Source organism: Oryctolagus cuniculus, chromosome 4, assembly GCF_051225735.1.
Source record: "Oryctolagus cuniculus isolate XC-2025 breed Fujian yellow rabbit chromosome 4, ASM5122573v1, whole genome shotgun sequence".
In the NCBI taxonomy this organism is placed as follows: Eukaryota; Metazoa; Chordata; class Mammalia; order Lagomorpha; family Leporidae; genus Oryctolagus; species Oryctolagus cuniculus.
In genome coordinates this window covers 151,127,973-151,148,679 of record NC_142870.1, presented here as the reverse complement: position 1 = coordinate 151,148,679, position 20,707 = coordinate 151,127,973, and the positions used below count along the sequence as shown (strand labels likewise).

The 20,707-nt window shown below is 42.4% G+C and overlaps 1 protein-coding gene across 2 annotated transcripts in view; it reads left to right on the top strand.

The window, feature by feature from the left end:
- The window catches only part of HACL1 (2-hydroxyacyl-CoA lyase 1), a 52,220-nt gene that overhangs the window by 2,181 nt on the left and 29,332 nt on the right, over positions 1-20,707 (top strand). The window contains exons 4-11 of one of the 2 annotated variants that reach the window (XR_016233314.1): positions 2,660-2,700; positions 4,692-4,772; positions 7,162-7,234; positions 9,456-9,533; positions 11,629-11,723; positions 14,008-14,120; positions 14,517-14,669; positions 17,883-18,018. Coding sequence is in view for 1 of the 2 variants with exons in the window: in XM_002716184.6 (XP_002716230.6) it covers positions 2,660-2,700; positions 4,692-4,772; positions 7,162-7,234; positions 9,456-9,533; positions 11,629-11,723; positions 14,008-14,120; positions 17,883-18,018 (617 nt within the window). In the remaining variant the exon portion in view is untranslated. The remainder of the gene's footprint in view (positions 1-2,659; positions 2,701-4,691; positions 4,773-7,161; positions 7,235-9,455; positions 9,534-11,628; positions 11,724-14,007; positions 14,121-14,516; positions 14,670-17,882; positions 18,019-20,707) is intronic. The other variant, XM_002716184.6, reaches the window with a different exon arrangement.

The following is a 20,707-nucleotide window of genomic DNA, read 5'->3' as shown; positions in this document are numbered from 1 at the left end:
ATGTTTCGTTCCTGTCCCTGAGGGGGGTATCATCTAGCTGTGGAAGCAGATGGAAGCAGATGATTTTATTATAATGTGGTAAGTGCTGTGATAGGGAGATGTCCAGGGTACTGAGCATTAGCCAGCTGGGAATGAGAGGATGGGTTCTTCCGGAAAATGGTTCCTAGTACTTGTTTGTTGACTGTTGCTGACAGTCAGACAGGGAGTAGAGTGAGAGGAGCCAGAGAGGAGGGGGTATGAGAACAGGCGGAGAAGGAGCTCAGGAACATGTGCTGAAGAGAAGGTATAGTTATGACTCGCTGTCTTTCTTCAGATCCTGAGTCATTAAGACGTGTAGTGGGGCTAGCGCAGTGGCGCAGTAGGTTAATCCTCCACCTGTGGCCCCAGCATCCCATGTGGGCGCCGGTTCTAATCCTGGCTGCCCCTCTTCCGATCCAGCTCTCTACTGTGTCCTGGGAAAGCAGTGGAAGATGGCCCAAGTGCTTGGGTCCCTGCACCCACGTGGGAGATTGGAAAGAAGCACCTGGCTCCTGGCTTCAGATTGGCTTAGCTTGGGCCATTGCAGCCATTTGGGGAGTGAACCAACGCAAGGAAGACCTTTCTCTCTGTCTCTCCCTCTCACTCTACCTCTCAAATAAATTAATTAATTAAATCTTAAAAAAAAAAAAAAAAAAGACGTGTAGTGACTGATCGCCAGCAAGCAGGTGCATGGCCAGGAAGTCAGCTGTTACAGAGCGCTCACTCTGTGCTTCACTATTCCAAGTATTTTACACCTGTTAACTGATTTCATCCCCACTACAGTATCCTGACCTAACTCATTTTCGAGGTGAGAAAGCCAGTGTATAGAGTGACTCGCCAGAACTATATAGGAAGAGTGAGGGGAGCTGGGATGTGAATAGAAACAGTTTGGCTCTGGAGCCTGTTAAGTACTGTGTGTACCCTCTGCCTGTGAGCAAAGGAAGCATCGTAGAAAAATGGATTTTTAATGGTTCTCAGTGTTAAAATAAGTACTGTTACTGTGGCACGTGTTTTAGGTACTTGCATCTCTTAGGAGTTGTCTTATGATCATATTGTGAGAACTTGGCCATGTGCATTAGGAGGTAGAGAGGGGGCCAGTGGGGAATAGCAGCACAGAAGAGCAGAGCCTGTATGTGGCATTGTAACCCACCACGCCACAGCACCAGCCTGTTTGGGTGGCCTCTTAGTGGGCATGTGGCAGAGGTGCAGAAAGACTGCGATTCTTAAGCATTTCTTAGGTTTAGGTCTTTAATATAGGTTTATTTTTATTTATTTTTAAACATTTATTTATTTTAAACAATTACAGGGAAGGAGAGAGAAAGAATCTTCCAACCTCTGGTTCATTCCCCACATGGCTGCAACAGCCTGGGCTGGGCAGGCCAAAGTCAAGAGCAGGTCTCCTACACGGGACTCAGGTACTTGAGTCATACCTGCTGCTTCCAAGGTGCATTGGCAAAGAGCTGGATTGGAAGTGAAACAACCAGTTCCAAGTGTCGGCCTCAACCACAGTGCATCACAATGCCAGCCCCTAGTGTAGGTTTACTTAAATTTAGTATATTATTTCACTTAAAGCTGATTGAAGGCTAAAGAATATCTAATATATTATTATTATAAGGAAATGAGAAGAAATAACACTGGAAAAAATGATATCCCAAACTAAAATGAATTTGAGAGAGCACTTAGCATTTTTACAGCTTGTTTTATGTTTAGATTAGTGCCTCCTTTTTGTTAAAACTAACTTTATGCAGGCTATCAAGGAATTTTCAACAAATCACCACAGAGAAAGCATACAATGTATGTAACTTGACTATGTGGAAATAAAGTTGAACTCGGTAACGGAGAGATCAGTAGAAGATTTCAAGCATTTGAAAACTAAACAATACACTTTTTGGTGCTTTTTAAATATTTGAAAAGATTAATAAACTCTATAAATATCAAGATTGATCAATAATAAAAGAGAAAACACAGATTACCAATATCAAGAATAAAAAGGGAGACACCCCTACAGACTGTAATTAACCAGTGGGTTGAAGAAGAAATCACAGTGGAAGATAAAAGTATTGTTAATTAAAAGATGAAATGTCAGGCTTGTAGGATATAGCTAAAGCAGTTCTTACGGGGAATAGGGAACAGCTTTAAATGAGTCTATTAGTAAAGATAATAGAATCTGCACTCTAAGCTTGCATTTTAAGATGGTAGAGAGAAAAAAGCAATCAAACTCAAAATGAATGGGATAAAATAAGAGGAAAAGTCAACCCAGTTTCCTGCTAATGTACCTGGGGAGGCAGTGGAGGATGGCCCAAGAACTTGAGCCCCTGTCACCCTGTGGAGACCTGGATGGCGTTCCTGGCTCCTGGCTTCCCTCTGTCCCAACCACAACCGTTGCAACCATCTGAGGAGTGAACCAGCACACGGAAGATCTCTCTCCTCTCTCTCTCTTGCTGCTGTGCCTCTCAGATAACTTGAAGACCTAACAGATAAGACATCATATTTGGAATGTACAGATGGAACATTTCTTGTTAAAATAGAAAATGTTCCAATTCTTCCTTTACCGTTAGGTTCTAGTGTAGGAAATACTGGTAACTCTAAGGATCCTGGTATGCTTAATTTCCACTTTTTTTTTTTTTTCTTTTCTTTGTAGGCTTGTTATGCTGCCTCCACAATTGGATATCTGACTGGCAGGTAAGCAAAAATCTGCTTAATTTCAACTACTTAGATGGTTTTGGATGGAACCATTATATAATGGTTGAAGAATTTGTTGACTTGAAAAGATTATAGAAGGTGGCTTTTAAAAAAGAAAAATAAATTTAGAACTTAGGGTTGGATCAAAAGGATAATGATGCCAGAAAAGTATTTTAGGATAGAACAAACTGTCATTTTGCAGAGTGAACCACCAGTGGTCAGAGAGTGAATTGATGTGTTATACCTCGTCTTGGATCTCCTAACTGCTGTGGCATATTTAGTTCAAAATAGTTTTTCCAGGGAGTGAACCAGCAGAATGGAAGACCTCTCTCTCTCTCTGGCTCTACCTGTCTCTGTAACTTTCTTTCAAATAAATAAAATAAATCTTTGAAAAAAAAAAAACTGTTCGAAAATGAGATTCCTGGGGCTTGTTCTACTGGTTCAAATTTTTAGTGTGTGTCCATGCTTCCTAAGAGTATACTCACCACTCTTTTATTAAAAGTTGATAAACAATATTTACTTTAGATTACTTGGAAAATATATATAAAGTATATAAAAAGGAAACTAAAATCATCTATGATCCAACAACTGTTAAAGAATTTTTGATATTTTTCCAGTTTTTTAAAAATATGTTAAGCAGAATTGTTGACTCTTACTATAATTTCTGTCATACTTTTTTATTTAAAAAAATTTTTTTTTTCATTTGAAAGGCAGAGAAACAGAAAAAGATCTTCAGTTCACTGGTTCACTCCCTAGGTACCCATCACAGCCAGAGCTGGACCAAGGTGAAGCTAGGAGCCAGGAACTTCTCCAGGTTTCCTACATGGGTGCACGGGCCCAAGAACTTGGGCCGTCCTCCATTGCTTTCCCAGGCACCTTTGCAAGGAGCTGGATCAGAAGTGGAGCAGCCAGGACTATGCCACAATGCCGGCCCTGAAATTTTGTTATTTGAATGGACTTCTAGAGCTGCACTATCTAGTATAGGAGCTCCCAGCACATATGACTATTTACATTTAAATTATCTAATTAAAATTAAATAACATTTAAATTACAGTTGCTCAGTTATAGTAAACACCTTTTTTATAGTTCTTTTTGTTAATCTTTTCCAATTATTATACATGATTTGTTCATTTATTTATTTGAGAGAGTTACAGAGAGAGGGAGAGACAGAGAAAGGTCTTCCATCCGGGGTTCACTCACCAAATGGCCTCTATGGCTGGAGCTAATCAGGAGCTAAGGCAATCCAAAGCCAAGAGCCAGGAGCTTCTTCCGGTCTCTCACACGACTGCAGGTACCCAAGCACTTGGGCCATCTTCTACTGCTTTCCCAGGCCAGAGCAGAGAAGCGGCTGGAACTTGAACTGGTGCCCATGTGGGATGCTGGCACTGCAGGCTGAGGCTTTACCCGGTACACCACAGCACTATTTACCTTTCTTCTGACTTAAAGTACTTGAATAACTGTTTACCAATTATAGTGAAGACTTGTATGTCCTGTGAAGTCAGGAAGGTTTCCATACTGCTTATAATAAAATAGATTTTGTTGGGGTGGGTGCTACAGCATAGCAGGTTAAGCCTCCAACTGCGACGCTGCCATCCCTTATGGGCGCCCATTCTGGATCGAGCCGTTCCACTTCCACCCCAACTCCCAACTAATGACCTGGGAAAAGCAGCGAAATATGCTTTAAGTCCTTGGGCCCCTGCACCCATGTGGGAAACCCATAAGAAGTTCCTGGCTCCTGGCTTTAGCCTTGCCTAGTCCTGGTTGTTGCAGCCATTTGGAGAATGAACCAGTGATTGGAAGATTCTCTGCTTCGCTTCTCTTCACTTCTTTCTTCTCTTCACTTCACTTCTTTCTTCTCTTCACTTCTCGTCTCGTCTCGTCTCGTCTCGTCTCGTCTCGTCTCTTCTCTTCTCTCTCTCTCTCTCTCTCTCTTTGTACTCTGCCTTTTGAATAAAAAATAATAATAATAATAATTTCTGTTTTTCTTGTAGGCCAGGAGTATGCCTTGTTGTTTCCGGCCCAGGTCTCATCCACGCTTTGGGTGGTATGGCAAATGCAAACATGAACTGTTGGTAATCAATCAAATTATTATTATTGATAACATTTCCTTAAAGTGTCACTGCATGAACTGAGTAGAGGTGATCTAGAAAGATTTGGCAGAGAAGTCTAATTCACAAACATAATGGAAAGGTGATTAATCGGAGAGTAAGGAGGGGAATGGGGAATAGGGAGACAGGATGAAAGATACAAAGTATAATTTATGTAGGATAAATTAGTCTGTAAACCTAATCTTCCCTCCTAGTACCTTTGTAGCAAAAATATTGTTAACTGTATTGTACCGTGTACTAGAAATTTTCTAAGAGAATATATTTTAGGTACCTTTACCACACACAAAATGTAGTTATGTGAGATGATAAATGTTAGTTTAGTCTATACTCATGTGAGTATATGCATATCAAAATGTTGTATGCCTTAAGTACAATGGAAAAAGTATTTGGAAGAAAATTTTTAAATGCCAATAATTCTTTAACACTGTTAACCTTTTAGAATATCCTTCTGTAAATACTTAAGTATGTGTTTGTACAAATATGTATGTATTTAGTTTTGTTTACCATAAATGAATAATTTTAAAGAATTTTTTTATTTAAAAGACACACAGACACAGAGATGGAGAAATTCTTTATCCTCTAGTTTACTTCCCAAATGCCTGCAATGGCTGCGACAGGCAGGGACCCAGCTACCTGAGCCGTCACCTGCTACCTCCCAGGTGCTTAGTTAGCAGGTAGCTGGCATCAGGAGTAAAGCCAGGACTGGAGCCCAAGCGTTCTGATATGGGATGTGGACGTCCAAAACAGTGTCTTAACTGATGTGCCAATCACTGGCCCAGGAATTTTTTTTTTTAATTTTTTTATTTTTTGACAGGCAGAGTGGACAGTGAGAGAGAGAGACAGAAAGGTCTTCCTTTGCCATTGGTTCACCCTCCAATGGCCGCCGCGGCCGGCGCACTGCGGCCGGCACACCGCGCTGATCCGATGGCAGGAGCCAGGAGCCAGGTGCTTTTCCTGGTCTCCCATGGGGTGCAGGGCCCAAGCACCTGGGCCATCCTCCACTGCACTCCCTGGCCACAGCAGAGAGCTGGCCTGGAAGAGGGGCAACCGGGACAGAATCCGGCACCCCGACCGGGACTAGAACCCGGTATGCCGGCGCCGCTAGGCGGAGGATTAGCCTAGTGAGCCGCGGCGCCGGCCAGGAATTTTTTTTTTTAAAGATCCCAGCTAAGTATGTAGAACTGTCTTAATTCCTCAGCTTTTCATGGTTGTAAAGATAATTGGATTCTTACATGTATTGAGCTTGCATTGTAAGCTGCTTATTATTTGTTCTCTGACCTTGCCCTTTACTCCATATGGTATTTTACAAACAAGATCAGGTTGAAGGAGATTATGCTGTAATCAGTTCATAACATATTTAATCTTCTCAGTGGGAAGGACATTGTTTTCTGGATTTTAAGATTTTATTTATTTGAGAGGCAGAGTTACAGACAGAGAGAGGGAGAGACAGAGAGAGAGGTCTTTTCCATTCACTGGTTCACTCCCCAAATGGCCACAACAGCAGGAGCTAGACCAAACCAAAGCCAGGAGCTTCCTCGGGGTCTCCCATGTGGGTGCAGGGGCTCAAGTACTTGGGCCATCTTCCACTGCTTTCCCAGGCATATTAGCAGGGAGCTGGATGGGAATAGGAGCAGCTGGGACAGGAACTAGCACCCATATGGGAGGCTTGGCCTGTTATGCCACAGTGTTGGCCCCATTTTTCTTGTTTATCTTACCCTGTGGTTTTTTTTTTTCTCTCTCTCTCTTTATTATCTTGCAGGGTAGTAATAAGGAGGAACACCACTCACTTTGCCATTTCCAAAGAGACTAAGAAAATGTAAACTTTCTCTTCCTGTTACCCCAAAAATAATAGGAGAGGAGTAAAAAAGTGTTTTATGTCACTGTGTCTGGAAGTTTAGCATCCAAAAGGGGCTTGATGTGATTACTAAGTACACACTGAACAAGTTGATCTCTATTTTTGAAGGAGGTCCATTTATTATGCATTTTATATTTCTCTAAAATTAAGAAAGGTTCTTTGTATCAGATTGCTTCCTAAGTGTTTTTTTATGATTGATTTGAAAGGCGCACACACATATACACACACACCCATACTTGAACCAACATCTGCTGTCTCCCAGGCTCATTAGCAGGATGCTGAATTGGAGATGGAGGTGAGATTCTCTCTCCGGCACTCCAGTGTGGAATCAGTATCCCAAACAATAGCTTAACCCACTGTGTCAAGATACCCAGCACTGAATCTAATTTTGTGTTTAAAGGAAAATGTGTTTTTCTCGTTCCTCATTTTGTGAATGTTATGCATTGGGCACCCTGCTGATGTTATTTCTGATCCCCTTTTGTTAATGACCCATTTCAGGCCCTTGATTGTGATCGGTGGTTCCTCTGAAAGAAGTCAGGAAACTATGGGAGCCTTTCAGGAGTTTCCTCAGGTATCCAGCTCCATAATTTCTGTCACAGTTACACGGTCAGGGGAAAGCTATTAAACACTCCTGCCTGCAAGGTCAAAATAATACTAATATATAAATAAATCAGAAGTACCTGAGGCAATTTAAAGGCAATTTCCTTACTACAAGACAATCTTAGGGCAGATGTTAAAAAAAAAAAGAACTTAAGCCTTGCTTAGGAGAAAACAATCAATACCCATTTTGAGATGATTTTAAATTCTGAAAATAATTTCCTCAGAGAGCCAAGCAGTAGGAACAAAAATGATTTTGAATTATGCTTGCCAGAGTTTAGGAAACAAAAATTGAGAGAAAAAATCCTCAACATGATTATAAGCAGATCTGGACAAGATTATTTTCAAAGGAAGAAGGAAAATATTTCAAAATTAAAAGAAACTTAAAAAATTTGTCAGAAGAATGTGTTTCAACTATGGTTATAGGTAGCAGATAGGTGAGAGTAAGTGCAACTTATGAGGTAAATATATCTGAGTATTATGGGACAAGTTAAGAGCAAAGTTAAAATCAAAGTCTATTGGTAAATCAGGAATCACTGTGAGAACTTCAAATTGTAAACAAAATTTTATAGTTGATAAACTAATGTACACTGGCATAGATCAGTTTATTATATTCTTGGAAGAGAATTCAGTTCTACTTAGTGGTAGATAATAAGTTATTTAAAATATACTGATATATTGAAAATATAGGTAAAGTAGAAAAGCTAATCAAAATGAAATTTCAAGTTACTACAAAAACTGTATAGATGAAAAAGAAGGATCATGTCCATTCCAAGTATCTTCTTCCTGAAAAGAATAATTGTTTATGGGGCCCACGTTGTGGCATATTGGGTTAAGCTACTGCCTACAGTGCCAGCATCCCATATGGCACCAGTTAGAGACCCTGCTGCTCCACTTCTGATCCAGCTCCCTGCTAATATGCCAGCGAAAGCAGTGCAGGATGACCCAAGTCAGTGGGCCCCTATACCCATGTGGGAGACCTGAAAGAAGCTCCTGGCCTCTGGCTTTATCCTGGCCCAGCCCTGGTCGTTGTGGCCATTTGGGGAGTGAACCAGCAGATGGAAGATCTCTCTATCTCTCCCTCTCTGTTTCTGTAACTCAGCCTTTAAATAAAATAAATCTTTTTAAAACATGGTTTATTAAATTAAAAGGAAAGATTGCTGATTTAAAACCCAAATGTCTGGTTTTATTTTTGAGATTATTTATTTGAAGGCATAACAACAAAGAGGGAGAGAGGGAGACAGAGATCTGCCATCCACTGGTTTACTCCACAGATAGTTGCAGCAGCCAGATCTGGGCCAGGCTGAAGTCAGAACCCAGGAGCTCCACCTGGGTCTGCCACATGAGTGATAGAGGGCTGAGCGCTTGGGCCATCTTCCACTCCCTTCCCATGTACATTAGCAGGAAGCTGTGTTGAAAGCAGAATAGTCAAGACTCGAACCAGCATTCCAGTAAGGGATGCTGGCTGGCATTGGCTTAACCTACTGCACCACAACACTGGCCCCCAAATACCTGTTTCTTGTTGAAGTCCTTAAAACTAAAAGTCATGACTGAAAGTTGGGGGAGGGATAACTCTTACCTTTGTCATGCATATGGGACCAAGACTACCAACTGCTACATCAATTTCACAGCAGAAGGTATCAAGAGAAACTCTATATAATGCTTCAGGACACATGAAGAATTATTACTGAACTCACATGTTCCAAACAGCATAGCAACCAAATATGCCAAAGGAGAAGTTGCAGCAGTATAAGAACAGATTGTTAATAGAGCAAGATGTAATAGATGAAGTCTTGTATTCCTAGCTGTGGAACTGCTGGGTCCAAGGGTACGCTCACTGTGATTCTGCATAGACCTTGTTGCCCTCCCTTCACTTACATTCCCTCCAGCAGTTTATGAGAGTGCCTGTGTTCCTGTGTTGGGATACATGATAGATATTATGAAACCTTTTATTTTTTTTTTGCTAATATGAGAAATTAAAATTATGTCTTGGGTTTGATTTGCAACTTCAGTCATACTGAGGCAGAAATTTGTACTTTGAATAGGTTTTAAAGAAATACTCTAGGTAATAAATTTCTCCAACTTGCCTCTAAACACAATAAAAAGTAATGATTTAACATTTCTGTGTTCCTTCAGAAGAGTAATATGCTTGTTAGCTGAATTTTAAGTGATTTTTATTTTCACTTTCCATATAGGTTGAAGCTTGTAGATTATATAGCAAGTTCTCTGCTCGGCCAAGCAGCGTAGAAGCAATTCCCTCTGTTATTGAAAAGGTACAGTACTTAGTAACAAGTTCTCCAAGTCAAATACTTTTTCTCATTTGCTCATACTTATGCTATTTTTATTCTCAATAAAATGAATGATGATTAGGAATATACTCAGGCTATTAAAAATGACTTTTTTATATGTTTATTTTTCATCTACTTGAAAGGCAAGCAACAGAGAGAGATGGGGAGAGAGAGGTGTCTGGTTCACGCCTCAAATGCTCACAACAGTCAGGGCTGGGCCAGACTGAATCCAGGGCCTGGAACTCCCTCGGAGTCTCCCATCTGGGTGGCAGGGGCCACTTGTGCACTCATCCACTGCCTTCCAGAGTGCACTAGCAGAAAGCTGGACTGGAAGCAGAGTAGCCCGGTTTTAAACCCTGCACTCTGTTCTGGGCTTCAGTTGTCCTAAGCGATGGCTTAACCTGCTGTGTCACAATTCCTACCACAAATGACATTGGTAAAAACAAGCTATTTACATTCTTTTTATTTAAGATGCATTTATTTTTATTTGAAAGAGTTACACAGAGAGAGAGAGAGGTCTTCCATTCACTGGTTCACTCCCCAGATGGTCGCAACAGCCAGAGCTGCACTGATCCAAAGCCAGGAGCCAGGAGCTTCCTCCTGGTCTCCCACATGGGTGCAGGGGCCCAAGGACTTGGGCCATCTTCTGCTTTCCAGGCCACAGCAGAGAGCTGGATGGGAAGTGGAGCAGCCGGGTCTTGAACCGGCGCCCATATGGGATGCTGGCGCTTCAGGCCAGGGTGCTAACCCTCTGTGCCACAGCGCTGGTCCCAAAAAGCCATTTACATTCTAATGTTCACTGTCATTAACGTTTAATTATGGAAACAAAGAGGTAAAATAAATTATTTTGGGGAAAAGTTTCTCTTTTACTTAATTGTATAAATTATTTTAATTATACAAAAGAGAAATGTATGATGAACCCCTGGGCACCCTTTCTCTTATGCTGTTTTAAAAGGTTATTTTTAAAAATTGGGACTGGGGCTGGCGCTGTGGCATAGTGGGTAAAGCCACCACCTGTGGTGCAGGCATCCCATATGGGTGCCGGTCTAAGTCCCGAGTGCTCTACTTCCTATCCACCTCTCTGCTGTGGCCTGGGAAAGCAGTAGAAGATGGCCCAAGCCCTTTTGCCTCTGCACCCGCATGGAAGACCCAGAAGAAGCTCTTGGCTCCTGGCTTTGGACTGGCCCAGCTCTGGCTGTTGTGGCCAATTGAGGAATGAACCAGCGGATGGAAGACCTCCCTCTCTCTGCCTCTCATTCTCTCTGTGTGTAACTCTGACTTTCAAGTAAAATAATAAATCTTAAAAAAAATTGGGACTAATACATATAGGACTATCCATTAGTTAATGAAACAACATGTTGCAAATTAATTTCAGCTAACCAACGTTTATTGTGAAATTACCTTTGAGCTGTTTCAAGTGCATGAATTGGAGAAGCCATTTGACACATATTACAACATGACAGTTTCTGAGAACTCTGCCAATCATGAGGCTTGAGAACCAGGTGAAAGTACAAGTTACAGTCTAAAACTTGGCAGGCACAGCCTGGTGAATAATTTCCCAAACTGAAGTGTAATAGAACATGAATTTTTTTTACTATTTTATTTCAGAGGTAGAGAGAATCTTCCATCCACTGGTTCATTTCCCAAATGCCTGCAACAGGTGGGGCTGAGTGGACCAAACCTGGGAGCAGGGAACTCAAGTATAGGTGGGCAGGATCCCAGAGTCTGCACTGCCAGAAAGCTGGAGTCAAGAGCTGGAGCTGGGACTTGAACCCAGGCCGTTTGATATGATCTGAGCTTCTTACCTGGTAGGCTAGGTGCCCACCCCTAGAACATGAATTTTAAAGTGTTAAGTGAATGCTTGTTTTCTTTTCCTTCTTGTAAACAAAAATACCTTTAAAAAGATTCAGACTCACTGGAGGATGTTTCAATTTAAATTATAATTGATTGTTTCTCCAACAAAGACTCTTCAAAACTTTAAAACAGTATTCATTTCAAAGTTTTAAATCAACTTCAAGTGGAACACAATAATAAGGATTGAGATTTTAAAACTCTTTTTATTTATTTATAATAAACATAGGCAGTAAGAAGCAGTATTTATGGCCGCCCAGGTGCTTGCTATGTTGACATACCTGCAGATTTTGTGAACCTCCAGGTGAATGTGGACTCTATAAAGTGAGTAGTAGTCCTATCCAAATTCTTTCTTAATCGTGTTATCATAATGCTTACCTTTTTTGAAGAAGTTTTATGGCAGTTTGTAAGTTAGTCTCCATTTGTCTTAACTTGTGACGATTTAGTAATTAACTTCAATCCTACTTAAAGGGGTTAATTCTCTTAATTAAGATGGTATTATTTAGTAATTGTATTTGAGTTTAATTACTAAATTAAATACTTGGAACTTCCTGAGTTCTTTATTTGAATTTATTCTTCCAGCGATCGTAAATATATATTCCCATAATTTAGTGTATATTATTGAATATAGTCACGGTATAAGCCAAGAGGTGAGGTGCCTGTTGAAGAATTACTAGGACTCAGCATAAGAAATATTTGTCTACTGTGTCTCTCAGTGACTTAGTTACTCCAGCACAGATGTTTCTTTGTTTTGTCATGTCCCCTCATTTCTCAAACACTTCATGAAAAGGAGTATGAAAAACACTTTTTTATTGACATCTAAATCACCCCTGATTAATTTGCGTGCTTGGACTAATGTATCAACCTAGGTGCCAATTAGTGTTTCCCTGCTGTTGTAAACCAAATGGTTCTTTTTTTTTATTTATTTGAGAGGTAGACTTAACAATCAGTGAGAGGGAGAGACAGAAAGGTCCTCCCTCCATCGGTTCACTCCCTAGATGGCCGCAACGGCCAGAGCTGTGCCGATCAGAAGCCAGGATCCAGGTGCCTCCTGCAGGTCTCCCATGCAGGTGCAAGGGCCCAAGCACTTGGCCATCCCCCATTGCCTTGCCAGGCCATAGCAGAGAGCCAGATAGGAAGTGGAGCAGCTGGGACTAGAACCGGCGCCCACATGGGATGTCAGCACCACATGGGATGCCGGCACCACAGGCAGAGGATTAACCTACTGCACCACGGAGCTGGCCCCCGCAAATGGTTCTTTAGTTGCTCTCAAAAGTCAGTGGGTCTGCTGTGCACTCCGTATACCAAGAGTGATCTCTCTGTGGCAGAGCCAGATAAAAAGGACATCTCCATTCTGCATTCAAGCTGCTTAATGCCTGAACATGATAAAATAATATTGGGGAGGGGACAGGCAGGCCTCAGGGAAGTTAACTCTGTGAACCTTCTTTTAAATTTTTGTAAAAGTTGACTACTCCTTTTTAATACATAGTCAAATATTTGGAGATTATTAAATGTCTAAATTTTGTATAGTATGATTTTTATTAAGACAAATACCACAGTGAAGAAAAGCATTTTCAGAAATACTTAACTGTGATAGCTTTAACTCTTGTACTATTAAAATATTCATTGATTCTGTGAGTGGAAATAGAGTGAAGAGATTAAATGTATGAGATTTCAAATAGAATGACTATTCCAATCTGGCCTCTGCCATGTGCCACCTGCAGACCTTAGGCAAGTTCTTTTCTGAGTCTTTTTTGTCAATGCTGAAATTGAAATAATGGTAATACCTAGCCTCAATGTTTTGAAAATCACATGAGAGTAATTGGTACATAGTAAGTGTTAGGTACTAGCTTTATTTATTTATTTTTAAAGATTTCATTTATTTATTTGAAATGCAGAGTTAAAGAGAGAGGAGAGAGAAAGCTCTTCCATCTACTGCTTCACTCCCCAAATGGCTGCAACAGCCAGAGCTGGGTCAGGGTGAAGCTAGGAGCTTCTTCCAGGTCTCCCTTGTGGGTGAGGGGCCCAAGGACTTGGGCCATCTTCCCTGCTTTCCCAGGCACATTAGCAAGGAGCTGGATTGGAAGTGGAGCAGCTGGGACTTGAACCAGCGTCTATATGGGAGGCTGACACTGCTGGTGGTGGCTTAACCTGCTGTACGACAGTGCCAGCCCCAGCTATTAGCTTTTAGTATGGTGTCTGCTATTATTCCAACAGCTTTCTCGCTACTATGGTGCAAAGTCATGAACCCAGATTTCCTGTGGATAAGTTACCCATTTGACTTTTAGATGATTTTAGGGAATACATGTTCATTTACTAGATGGAATAGTGATATTATTATGGTTGTATGGGAGAAGGGCCTAATCTCTAGAGCTGCATGGGCAATTTTCTAAGGGTGAACTTTCTTCATGCTTACAATCTACTTTAAAATGATTCAAGAAAAAAAAAGTCTATGTATGAGGTAAAATAGTAAAATGATATTAGTTTTTCAAATCTGTGGTGGATATAAGGGGTTTATTGTGCTATGTTTTTCTATTATTTTTATGTATTTGAAATTTCACAAGAAATGTTGGAGTCGGCCTCTTTTCACAGAGCTCTTCCATTCTAGGTACAAGGAGTGCTGCCTGCCCCCGCCCGTTAGCATGGCAGACACCTCTGCCGTGTGCCAGGCAGCATCGGTCATTAGGAGCGCCAGACAGCCGCTGCTCATCGTCGGGAAAGGTAGCACGCAACCTGCTGGGCTTTTGCAAGAATACAGGATACAGGTTCTTTTTAGGAGTTGTCTTCATTTCTTTTAACATCTGCTTTAACGTCTGAAATTGGAATGAGCGTTCTATTCATTTAGCATTGTCTGTTTTGAAGTTACAGAATTGTTCTCCGTTTTCTAGAGATGTAACCCTTTTTTTTTTCTTAAAGATTTATTTATTTAGAGATGTAACCTTTTTAGGAAACATTTACCCATTACATTTCTTTTGTTTTATGAATGAAATGTGGATTTTTTATCCTGTAATAAAATTTTGAAAATCAGCAAAGTAGAAAGAAGAAATCTCTTCATTGGAAATAATCATTTTTAACAATACATACTTTTCTATTCCCTCCCTCCCTTTTTTGAGGTAGACATAGAGAGCAAGGGAGAGAGAGAGCCCCCATCTGCTGGTTCCCTTCCAGAATGCCCACAGTTGGGGCTGAGCTCCCCAGGGTCTGCACTGGCATGAAGCTGGAATCAGGAGCCAAAGCCTGCAATAAAACTCAGGCACTGCAGTGTGGGAGGTGAGCATCTTAACTGCTAGGCTAAGTGCCTGCTCCCTCGTACTCCTTCTTTAAATGCATGTTTTACATAGTATGACCCCATTGTACAGACAGTATTATATTCTAGTCATTTAACATTGTAATTTTTTTCATGGTCTTAAAATTATTTCCTGAATATAATTTTTAATGTTTATTCATGTATAGATTAACACTTTACTGTCAGATGTTTAAATTTTTGTCAGTTATTATTTACTTGTTTAGAGAATCTATGAAAAATGTTTGTGCCCGAAGCATTTTCTGTATTTAGGATTTAAGATAGATGCCCAGCATGAAAATCAGCCAAGGTTTAAGGCTTTTGATATGTGCTGCCAAATTGCTTTCTTCCAAGGTACTGACCAACCAAATTTTTTTTTCCATTTTATTTGAAAGGCAGAGAGAAATAGAGAAAGAAAGAGGTCTTTCATTCACTAGTTCACTCCACAGATGCCCACAATAGCCAGGGACGGGATAGGCCAGAGTAAGAAACCTGGAACTCAGTCCAGGTCTCCCATATGAATGGCAGGGACCAATTGACTCCTGTTGGCATTTCATTGTAGTATGCACTTCCTGTTCTAAAACTGAGGTTTCTGGGATCATGGTAGTCAATTACCAACTACTTTGAAACAAACTACATAGAATATAAAAATAGTATTAATGAGAATGGTGGACAACAGGAAAAACTATTAGATCAAAGTTGAGTTGAACACATTATGTAACAGCTTAGCTCTATGCCTTGGGAAAGCAACTGCTTTGAGATTCTCTTATCTGACTTGTAATATAGGGTATATGGATGAGTATTGTGGTGCAGCAGGTTAAGCTGCTGCTTGGGATGCTGGATCTGAGCCAGGCTGAAGCCAGGAGCCAGGAACTCTGGACGCCCACATGGGTGGCAGGGTCCCAAGTAGTTGGGCCATCTGCTGCTGCTTTCCCAGGTTCTGGGAGGGGAAACAGAGCAGCCAGGACTGAAGCTGGCACTCTGATATGAAATGCCTATGGCACCAGTGGTGCCTTAACCCTCTGTGCCACAATGCTAGCCCTCACCCCCACTCCATTTTAAAGAGACAGAGACGCACATACATAATTTCCATTAATGGCCAGGGCAGGACCAAGGCTAAAGCTAGGAGCCAGGAACACAATCCAGGTCTCCCACATGAGTGACAGGAACAGAGTTACTTGAGCTATCATCTGCCGCCTCCCAGGGTCTGCATTAGCAAGAAGCTGGGATCAGAAGCCAGAGGCAGGCAGTATGGGATGTGGGCATCTTACTGCTAGGCTAATTGTCCACCCCCCACAGTCCTCCTTCTTCTTTTTTCAAGATTCACTTTATTTATTTGAAAGAGTTACAGAGAGAGGTAGAGACAGAGAGGGAGAAGGTCTTCCATCCATTAGTTCACTCCCCAAGAGGCCACACAGCTGGAGCTGAGCTTGGATCCAGGAGCTTCCCCCAGGTCTCCCACGTTGACACTGGTGCAGGAGCCCAAGGACTTTCCCAGTTGGTGTTAGCAGGGAGCTGGATTGGAAGTAGAGCAGCTGGGACTCGAACTGGCACCCATATGGGATGGTGGCACTGCACTTGGTGGGGGGCTTTAACTTGATGTACCACACTGCCCCCGCCCCCATTCCTTCTTTAACACACATTTGACAAATTCTTATAAGGCAGGGATTATATAAAACGTTCATGAAGGATATTGAGAAGTCATGGTTCTCCCTGTGGAGGAAACAGACCTGGTACCAAATGCAGGATGTTCTCAAGTGGAGAGCACCGCGAGGAAGGTGGTTCTCAAGGAAGGCAGCAGCAGGGCGTGCAGCTGTTAGGAGACGACGACCAGAAGGGGTGACCCGGCAGCTGCGCCTTTGAAAAACGGTAGTTCACCATGCTCAGAGGGCGAAGGCAGCCTAGGGAGAGAGAGCGGAAACTGCACAGACATTGGGGCAAGAAGGAGAATACAAGAAAACTTTCTGGAAGAATAAAAGGAACTCCTTCTACCTCATGTAGGAAAGAAATCTCAGGTGATTTTGTAGGAGAAGCATTATATTAGTGAAAGTACACTATGCTGAGAGTCAGTAGAAAAGTGTACATTCCAAATATGGGGTAATATTCTAGTCCTGTGTGGCCGGCGTCGCGGCTCACTAGGCTAATCCTCCGCCTTGCGGCACCGGCACACCAGGTTCTAGTACCAGTCGGGGCGCCGGATTCTGTCCCGGTTGCCCCTCTTCCAGGCCAGCTCTCTGCTGTGGCCAGGGAGTGCAGTGGAGGATGGCCCAAGTGCTTGGGCCCTGCACCTCATGGGAGACCAGGAGAAGTACCTGGCTCCTGCCATCGAATCAGCACGGTGCGCCGGCTGCAGCGCGCCGGCCACGGCAGCCATTGGAGGGTGAACCAACGGCAAAGGAAGACCTTTCTCTCTGTCTCTCTCTCTCACTGTCCACTCTGCCTGTCAAAAGAACAAAGAAAAAAAAAATATTCTAGTCCTGTGAAAGAGTATGAAATGAAATAGCTAAAAAAAAAAGTGGCCTTTGTGACATTAGAAATGGAAACATCTCTATCTTTCACCAATAAGTTGCTTTCAGTGACATAGGAATGTGGTTATTCCACAGACACACAGCTGTGAAAACAAATGATGTGTGTCTCGCCTGGTACCCTTGTTAACATCTCAGAACTGTAGAACCTAGAGAAAGATCTGCAGAGCTCTAGGAACTTAACACCTTTTAGAATTTCCAAGCCTGAACTAGGAGTCTCTGCAAAACAGGTTTTCTGGTCATGGAGAGCAATCTATGAGGGTAGAGAGAGCCTCTCTCTTTTGGGACAAAGTCCTTTCCTGCCAACCTGGGCTTCCCAGTAAAGCTAATGTATTCAGGGAATTGTGGGTAATAGTTCCGTGGGGCCAAGGCATTAAGTGGATATGTGACTGCAGGAAGAGATGCAAGATGTAACTTCTCTGAGGGGGGTAAACATCCTTCAAAATAGTTAAGGATGTCATTGGGCAGAAATGAGAACGGTTGCCTTCTTCAGCATTTTAAAGCACCAAAGATAAAAACCATAGTCACGGTTTGTTTTGAGTGTGAGCCTATGGGTAAGCAAGGGCCAGGGCAAGGGGGAGTATTTGAGAGGATCTACAGATCCTTTTACACGAATTGCTTTTATAGGGCTCGGAGCTTAACTGAGTCTGTTCAATCCATTTGCATTGGTTGCAGGTGCCGCTTACGCCCGTGCAGAGGAGAGTATCCGGAAGCTGGTGGAACAGTGTAAATTGCCATTTTTGCCCACCCCTATGGGGAAAGGTGTTGTCCCCGACAACCATCCAAACTGTGTAGGTGCAGCCAGATCCAGGTATGTGGCATTCCAGATTTTAAGTTAAATGGCTTGGCAGGTTTTATGCTGATTTAAATCATTTTTTGACCTTAAAGGATCTAGAGGGAAATTAGGAAAGAATAATGTAATTTGAAGCTCTTGTTGGACTCTTGAACACTTCAAAGATGTCTAGCTATTTTGTGGCCCACATGGTTTCAGATAAGAAATCTACATTCAGTTCATGTTTCCCTACATGTAATACATTTCTCTCTTGCTGCTTTCAAGATTTGTCTTTTCAGCAGTTTAATTATGATGTGTCTGGACATTGTTTTCTTTTGCTTTGTCGTCTTTTTTTTTTTTTTAAATATTTATTTTATTTATTTGAAAGACAGAGTTACAGACAGGTAGATACAGAGAGAGAGGTCTTCCATCTGTTGGTTCACTCCCCGGATGGCTGCAACGGCCAGAGCTGCACCGATCCGAAGCCAGGAGCCAGGAGCTTCTTCCTAGTCTCCCACATGGGGCCCAAGGGGCCATCTTCCACTGCTCTCCCAGGCCATAGCAGAGAGCTGGATTGGAAGAGGTTGCTTTGTCTTCTTTGAAGTTATCTAATTTTTTTTTAGCCTGTTACATCCCAAGTCTTTAATTCTGCAACAATTTCAATGACATATTTATTTCAGGGTTACCATACATTGTATATTTATTGCTCAATTTAAGTTTTTATAGGGTCCTACATGTGGGACAGTGGGACATTGTGGGTTACTTTGAAAGCCAGGCAGAGAGAGCTCCCATCTGCTGGTTCAGTGCCCACAGACCTGCAATAGCTGGGGGCAGAGCCAGCAGTTCAGGCAGGTCTCCCACATGGGTTGCAGGAACCCAGTTACTTGAGCCATTACCACTGCCTCCCAGGGTTTGCAATAGGAGGAAGCTGGAGTCAGGAGGCAGAGCCAGGCATCTATCACGGGCGCCCTAATGTGGAATGGATCGTCTTAACCGCTAGACTAAAAACCTGCTCCTTAAGTCTTCTTGAATCTGTAAATTTATGTCTTTTTTTTCTAAATTTGGAAAGTATTTCACTGTTATTTCTTTAGATACATTTTTCTATGCCACTTTCTCCTGTCCTTTTGGAATTCCAGTTATAAAAATATTAGACATTTTGCTATATTGTCCCACAGGTCCTTGAATATCTCTTCAGTTGTTTTCAATCCTTCTGTGACTTGAATTTTAAAAATTTTCTATGTATTTGAAAGGCAGAGAGAGGAGGAGAGGGAGAAAGAGATCTTCCCTCCACTGGTTCAATTCCCAAATACACACGAGGGGCAGGGACTCAAGTGTTTGAGCCATTGTCTGTTGCCTTCCAAGGTGTGTATTAGCAGGAAACTGAAATTGGAAGTGGAGCTGGGAGTTGAATTCAGGCACTCTGATATGTTATGTGGATGTCCCAAATGGCATCTGAACCATTGCACCGACTGCCTGCCCAATTTTGTCTCATATTTTCTGTTTCTCTATTGAGAACTTCTATCCTTACATTTATTTTAGAGTATTTTCCTTTAGCCTCATGGAGCATAGTTACAATGACTGCTTCAAAGTCTTTACTAATTCTAGCATCTGGATCATCTTGGATTGGCATCTATTCATTATCTTTGCTTTTGAAAATTGGTCACATTTTGAAAAAAACTTTCTGTACTGAATAATTTTGGACTGTATCAGAATTGTTAACTGTTATGAACTTGTGAGTCATACTAAAATCCCCTGTTGTTGATTTTTGTTTGTTTTAGCCTGCAGGCTAGGTTAGGTTGGCCCAGTTAGGTTCAGACTGCATGTCCTGGGGATAGGAGTTCCAGGATCAGTGCGGTTTCAGAGCCTTTGCTGTGTGCTGCATTGGGTTTGTCTGCCAATGCCCAGCTTGGGTGAGCCCTAGGCATGTGCTGGTTCATATCCAGATTATTAGGGATTTCTTTCCTCTCATCTCTATGACCGCCCAGCTCCCAGCTCCTACTCTTGAATTCCCAGAAGCCCCACCCTCCTTGGTTTTGAAAGGCCGAGAGAGATCCATCAAGCCACTGACTCACTCCCCAAAATGCCTGCAACAGCCAGGCTGGGCCAGGCAGAAACCAGGAGCTAGGGACTCATTCCAAGTCTCCCACATAGGTGGCAGAGACCCAAGAACTTGAGCCATCACTTGCTGCCTTCTGGGGTGTACATTAGCAGGAAGCTGGGTTTGGGACTGGAGCCAAGACTTGAACCCAAGAGCTGTGATGTGGGATTCAGGCATGTCAAGCCCCCGCAAGTGGAGCCCCTTTTCCTGGCCCTTGATGGGACTGGGGCTGCGCCCTGGGCAAGCTGAAGAACAAAACAAAGGGAACTGCCTCACACTGTGCAGACCACAGGGCGTCCTTTTCCTAATTTCTTCTGCCTGAAAGATCACGTTTTTCTGGGAATTTTAGCTGCTTGGGAGCCCTACAATGCAGCGCTACAGTGGGACCGCCCTCAGCAGGCTGGGAGAGAGACAAAAAAAAATCTGAACCCTTCTGCCCACAGACTTCAGTTTGTGTGGTCCCCTTTTCCTGATCTGCTGGCCAGAAAGCCAGGAATTGTCTACCTGCAGTTCTGGACAAGGGCTGGCTCCTGGCAGCTGGGCAGGGGAAAGCTTGGAAACTCATCCACTGTGTGGGTTGCACCTTCAAACTTTAAATTCCCCTCAGAACCTGCCTACTGTTGTTTACTT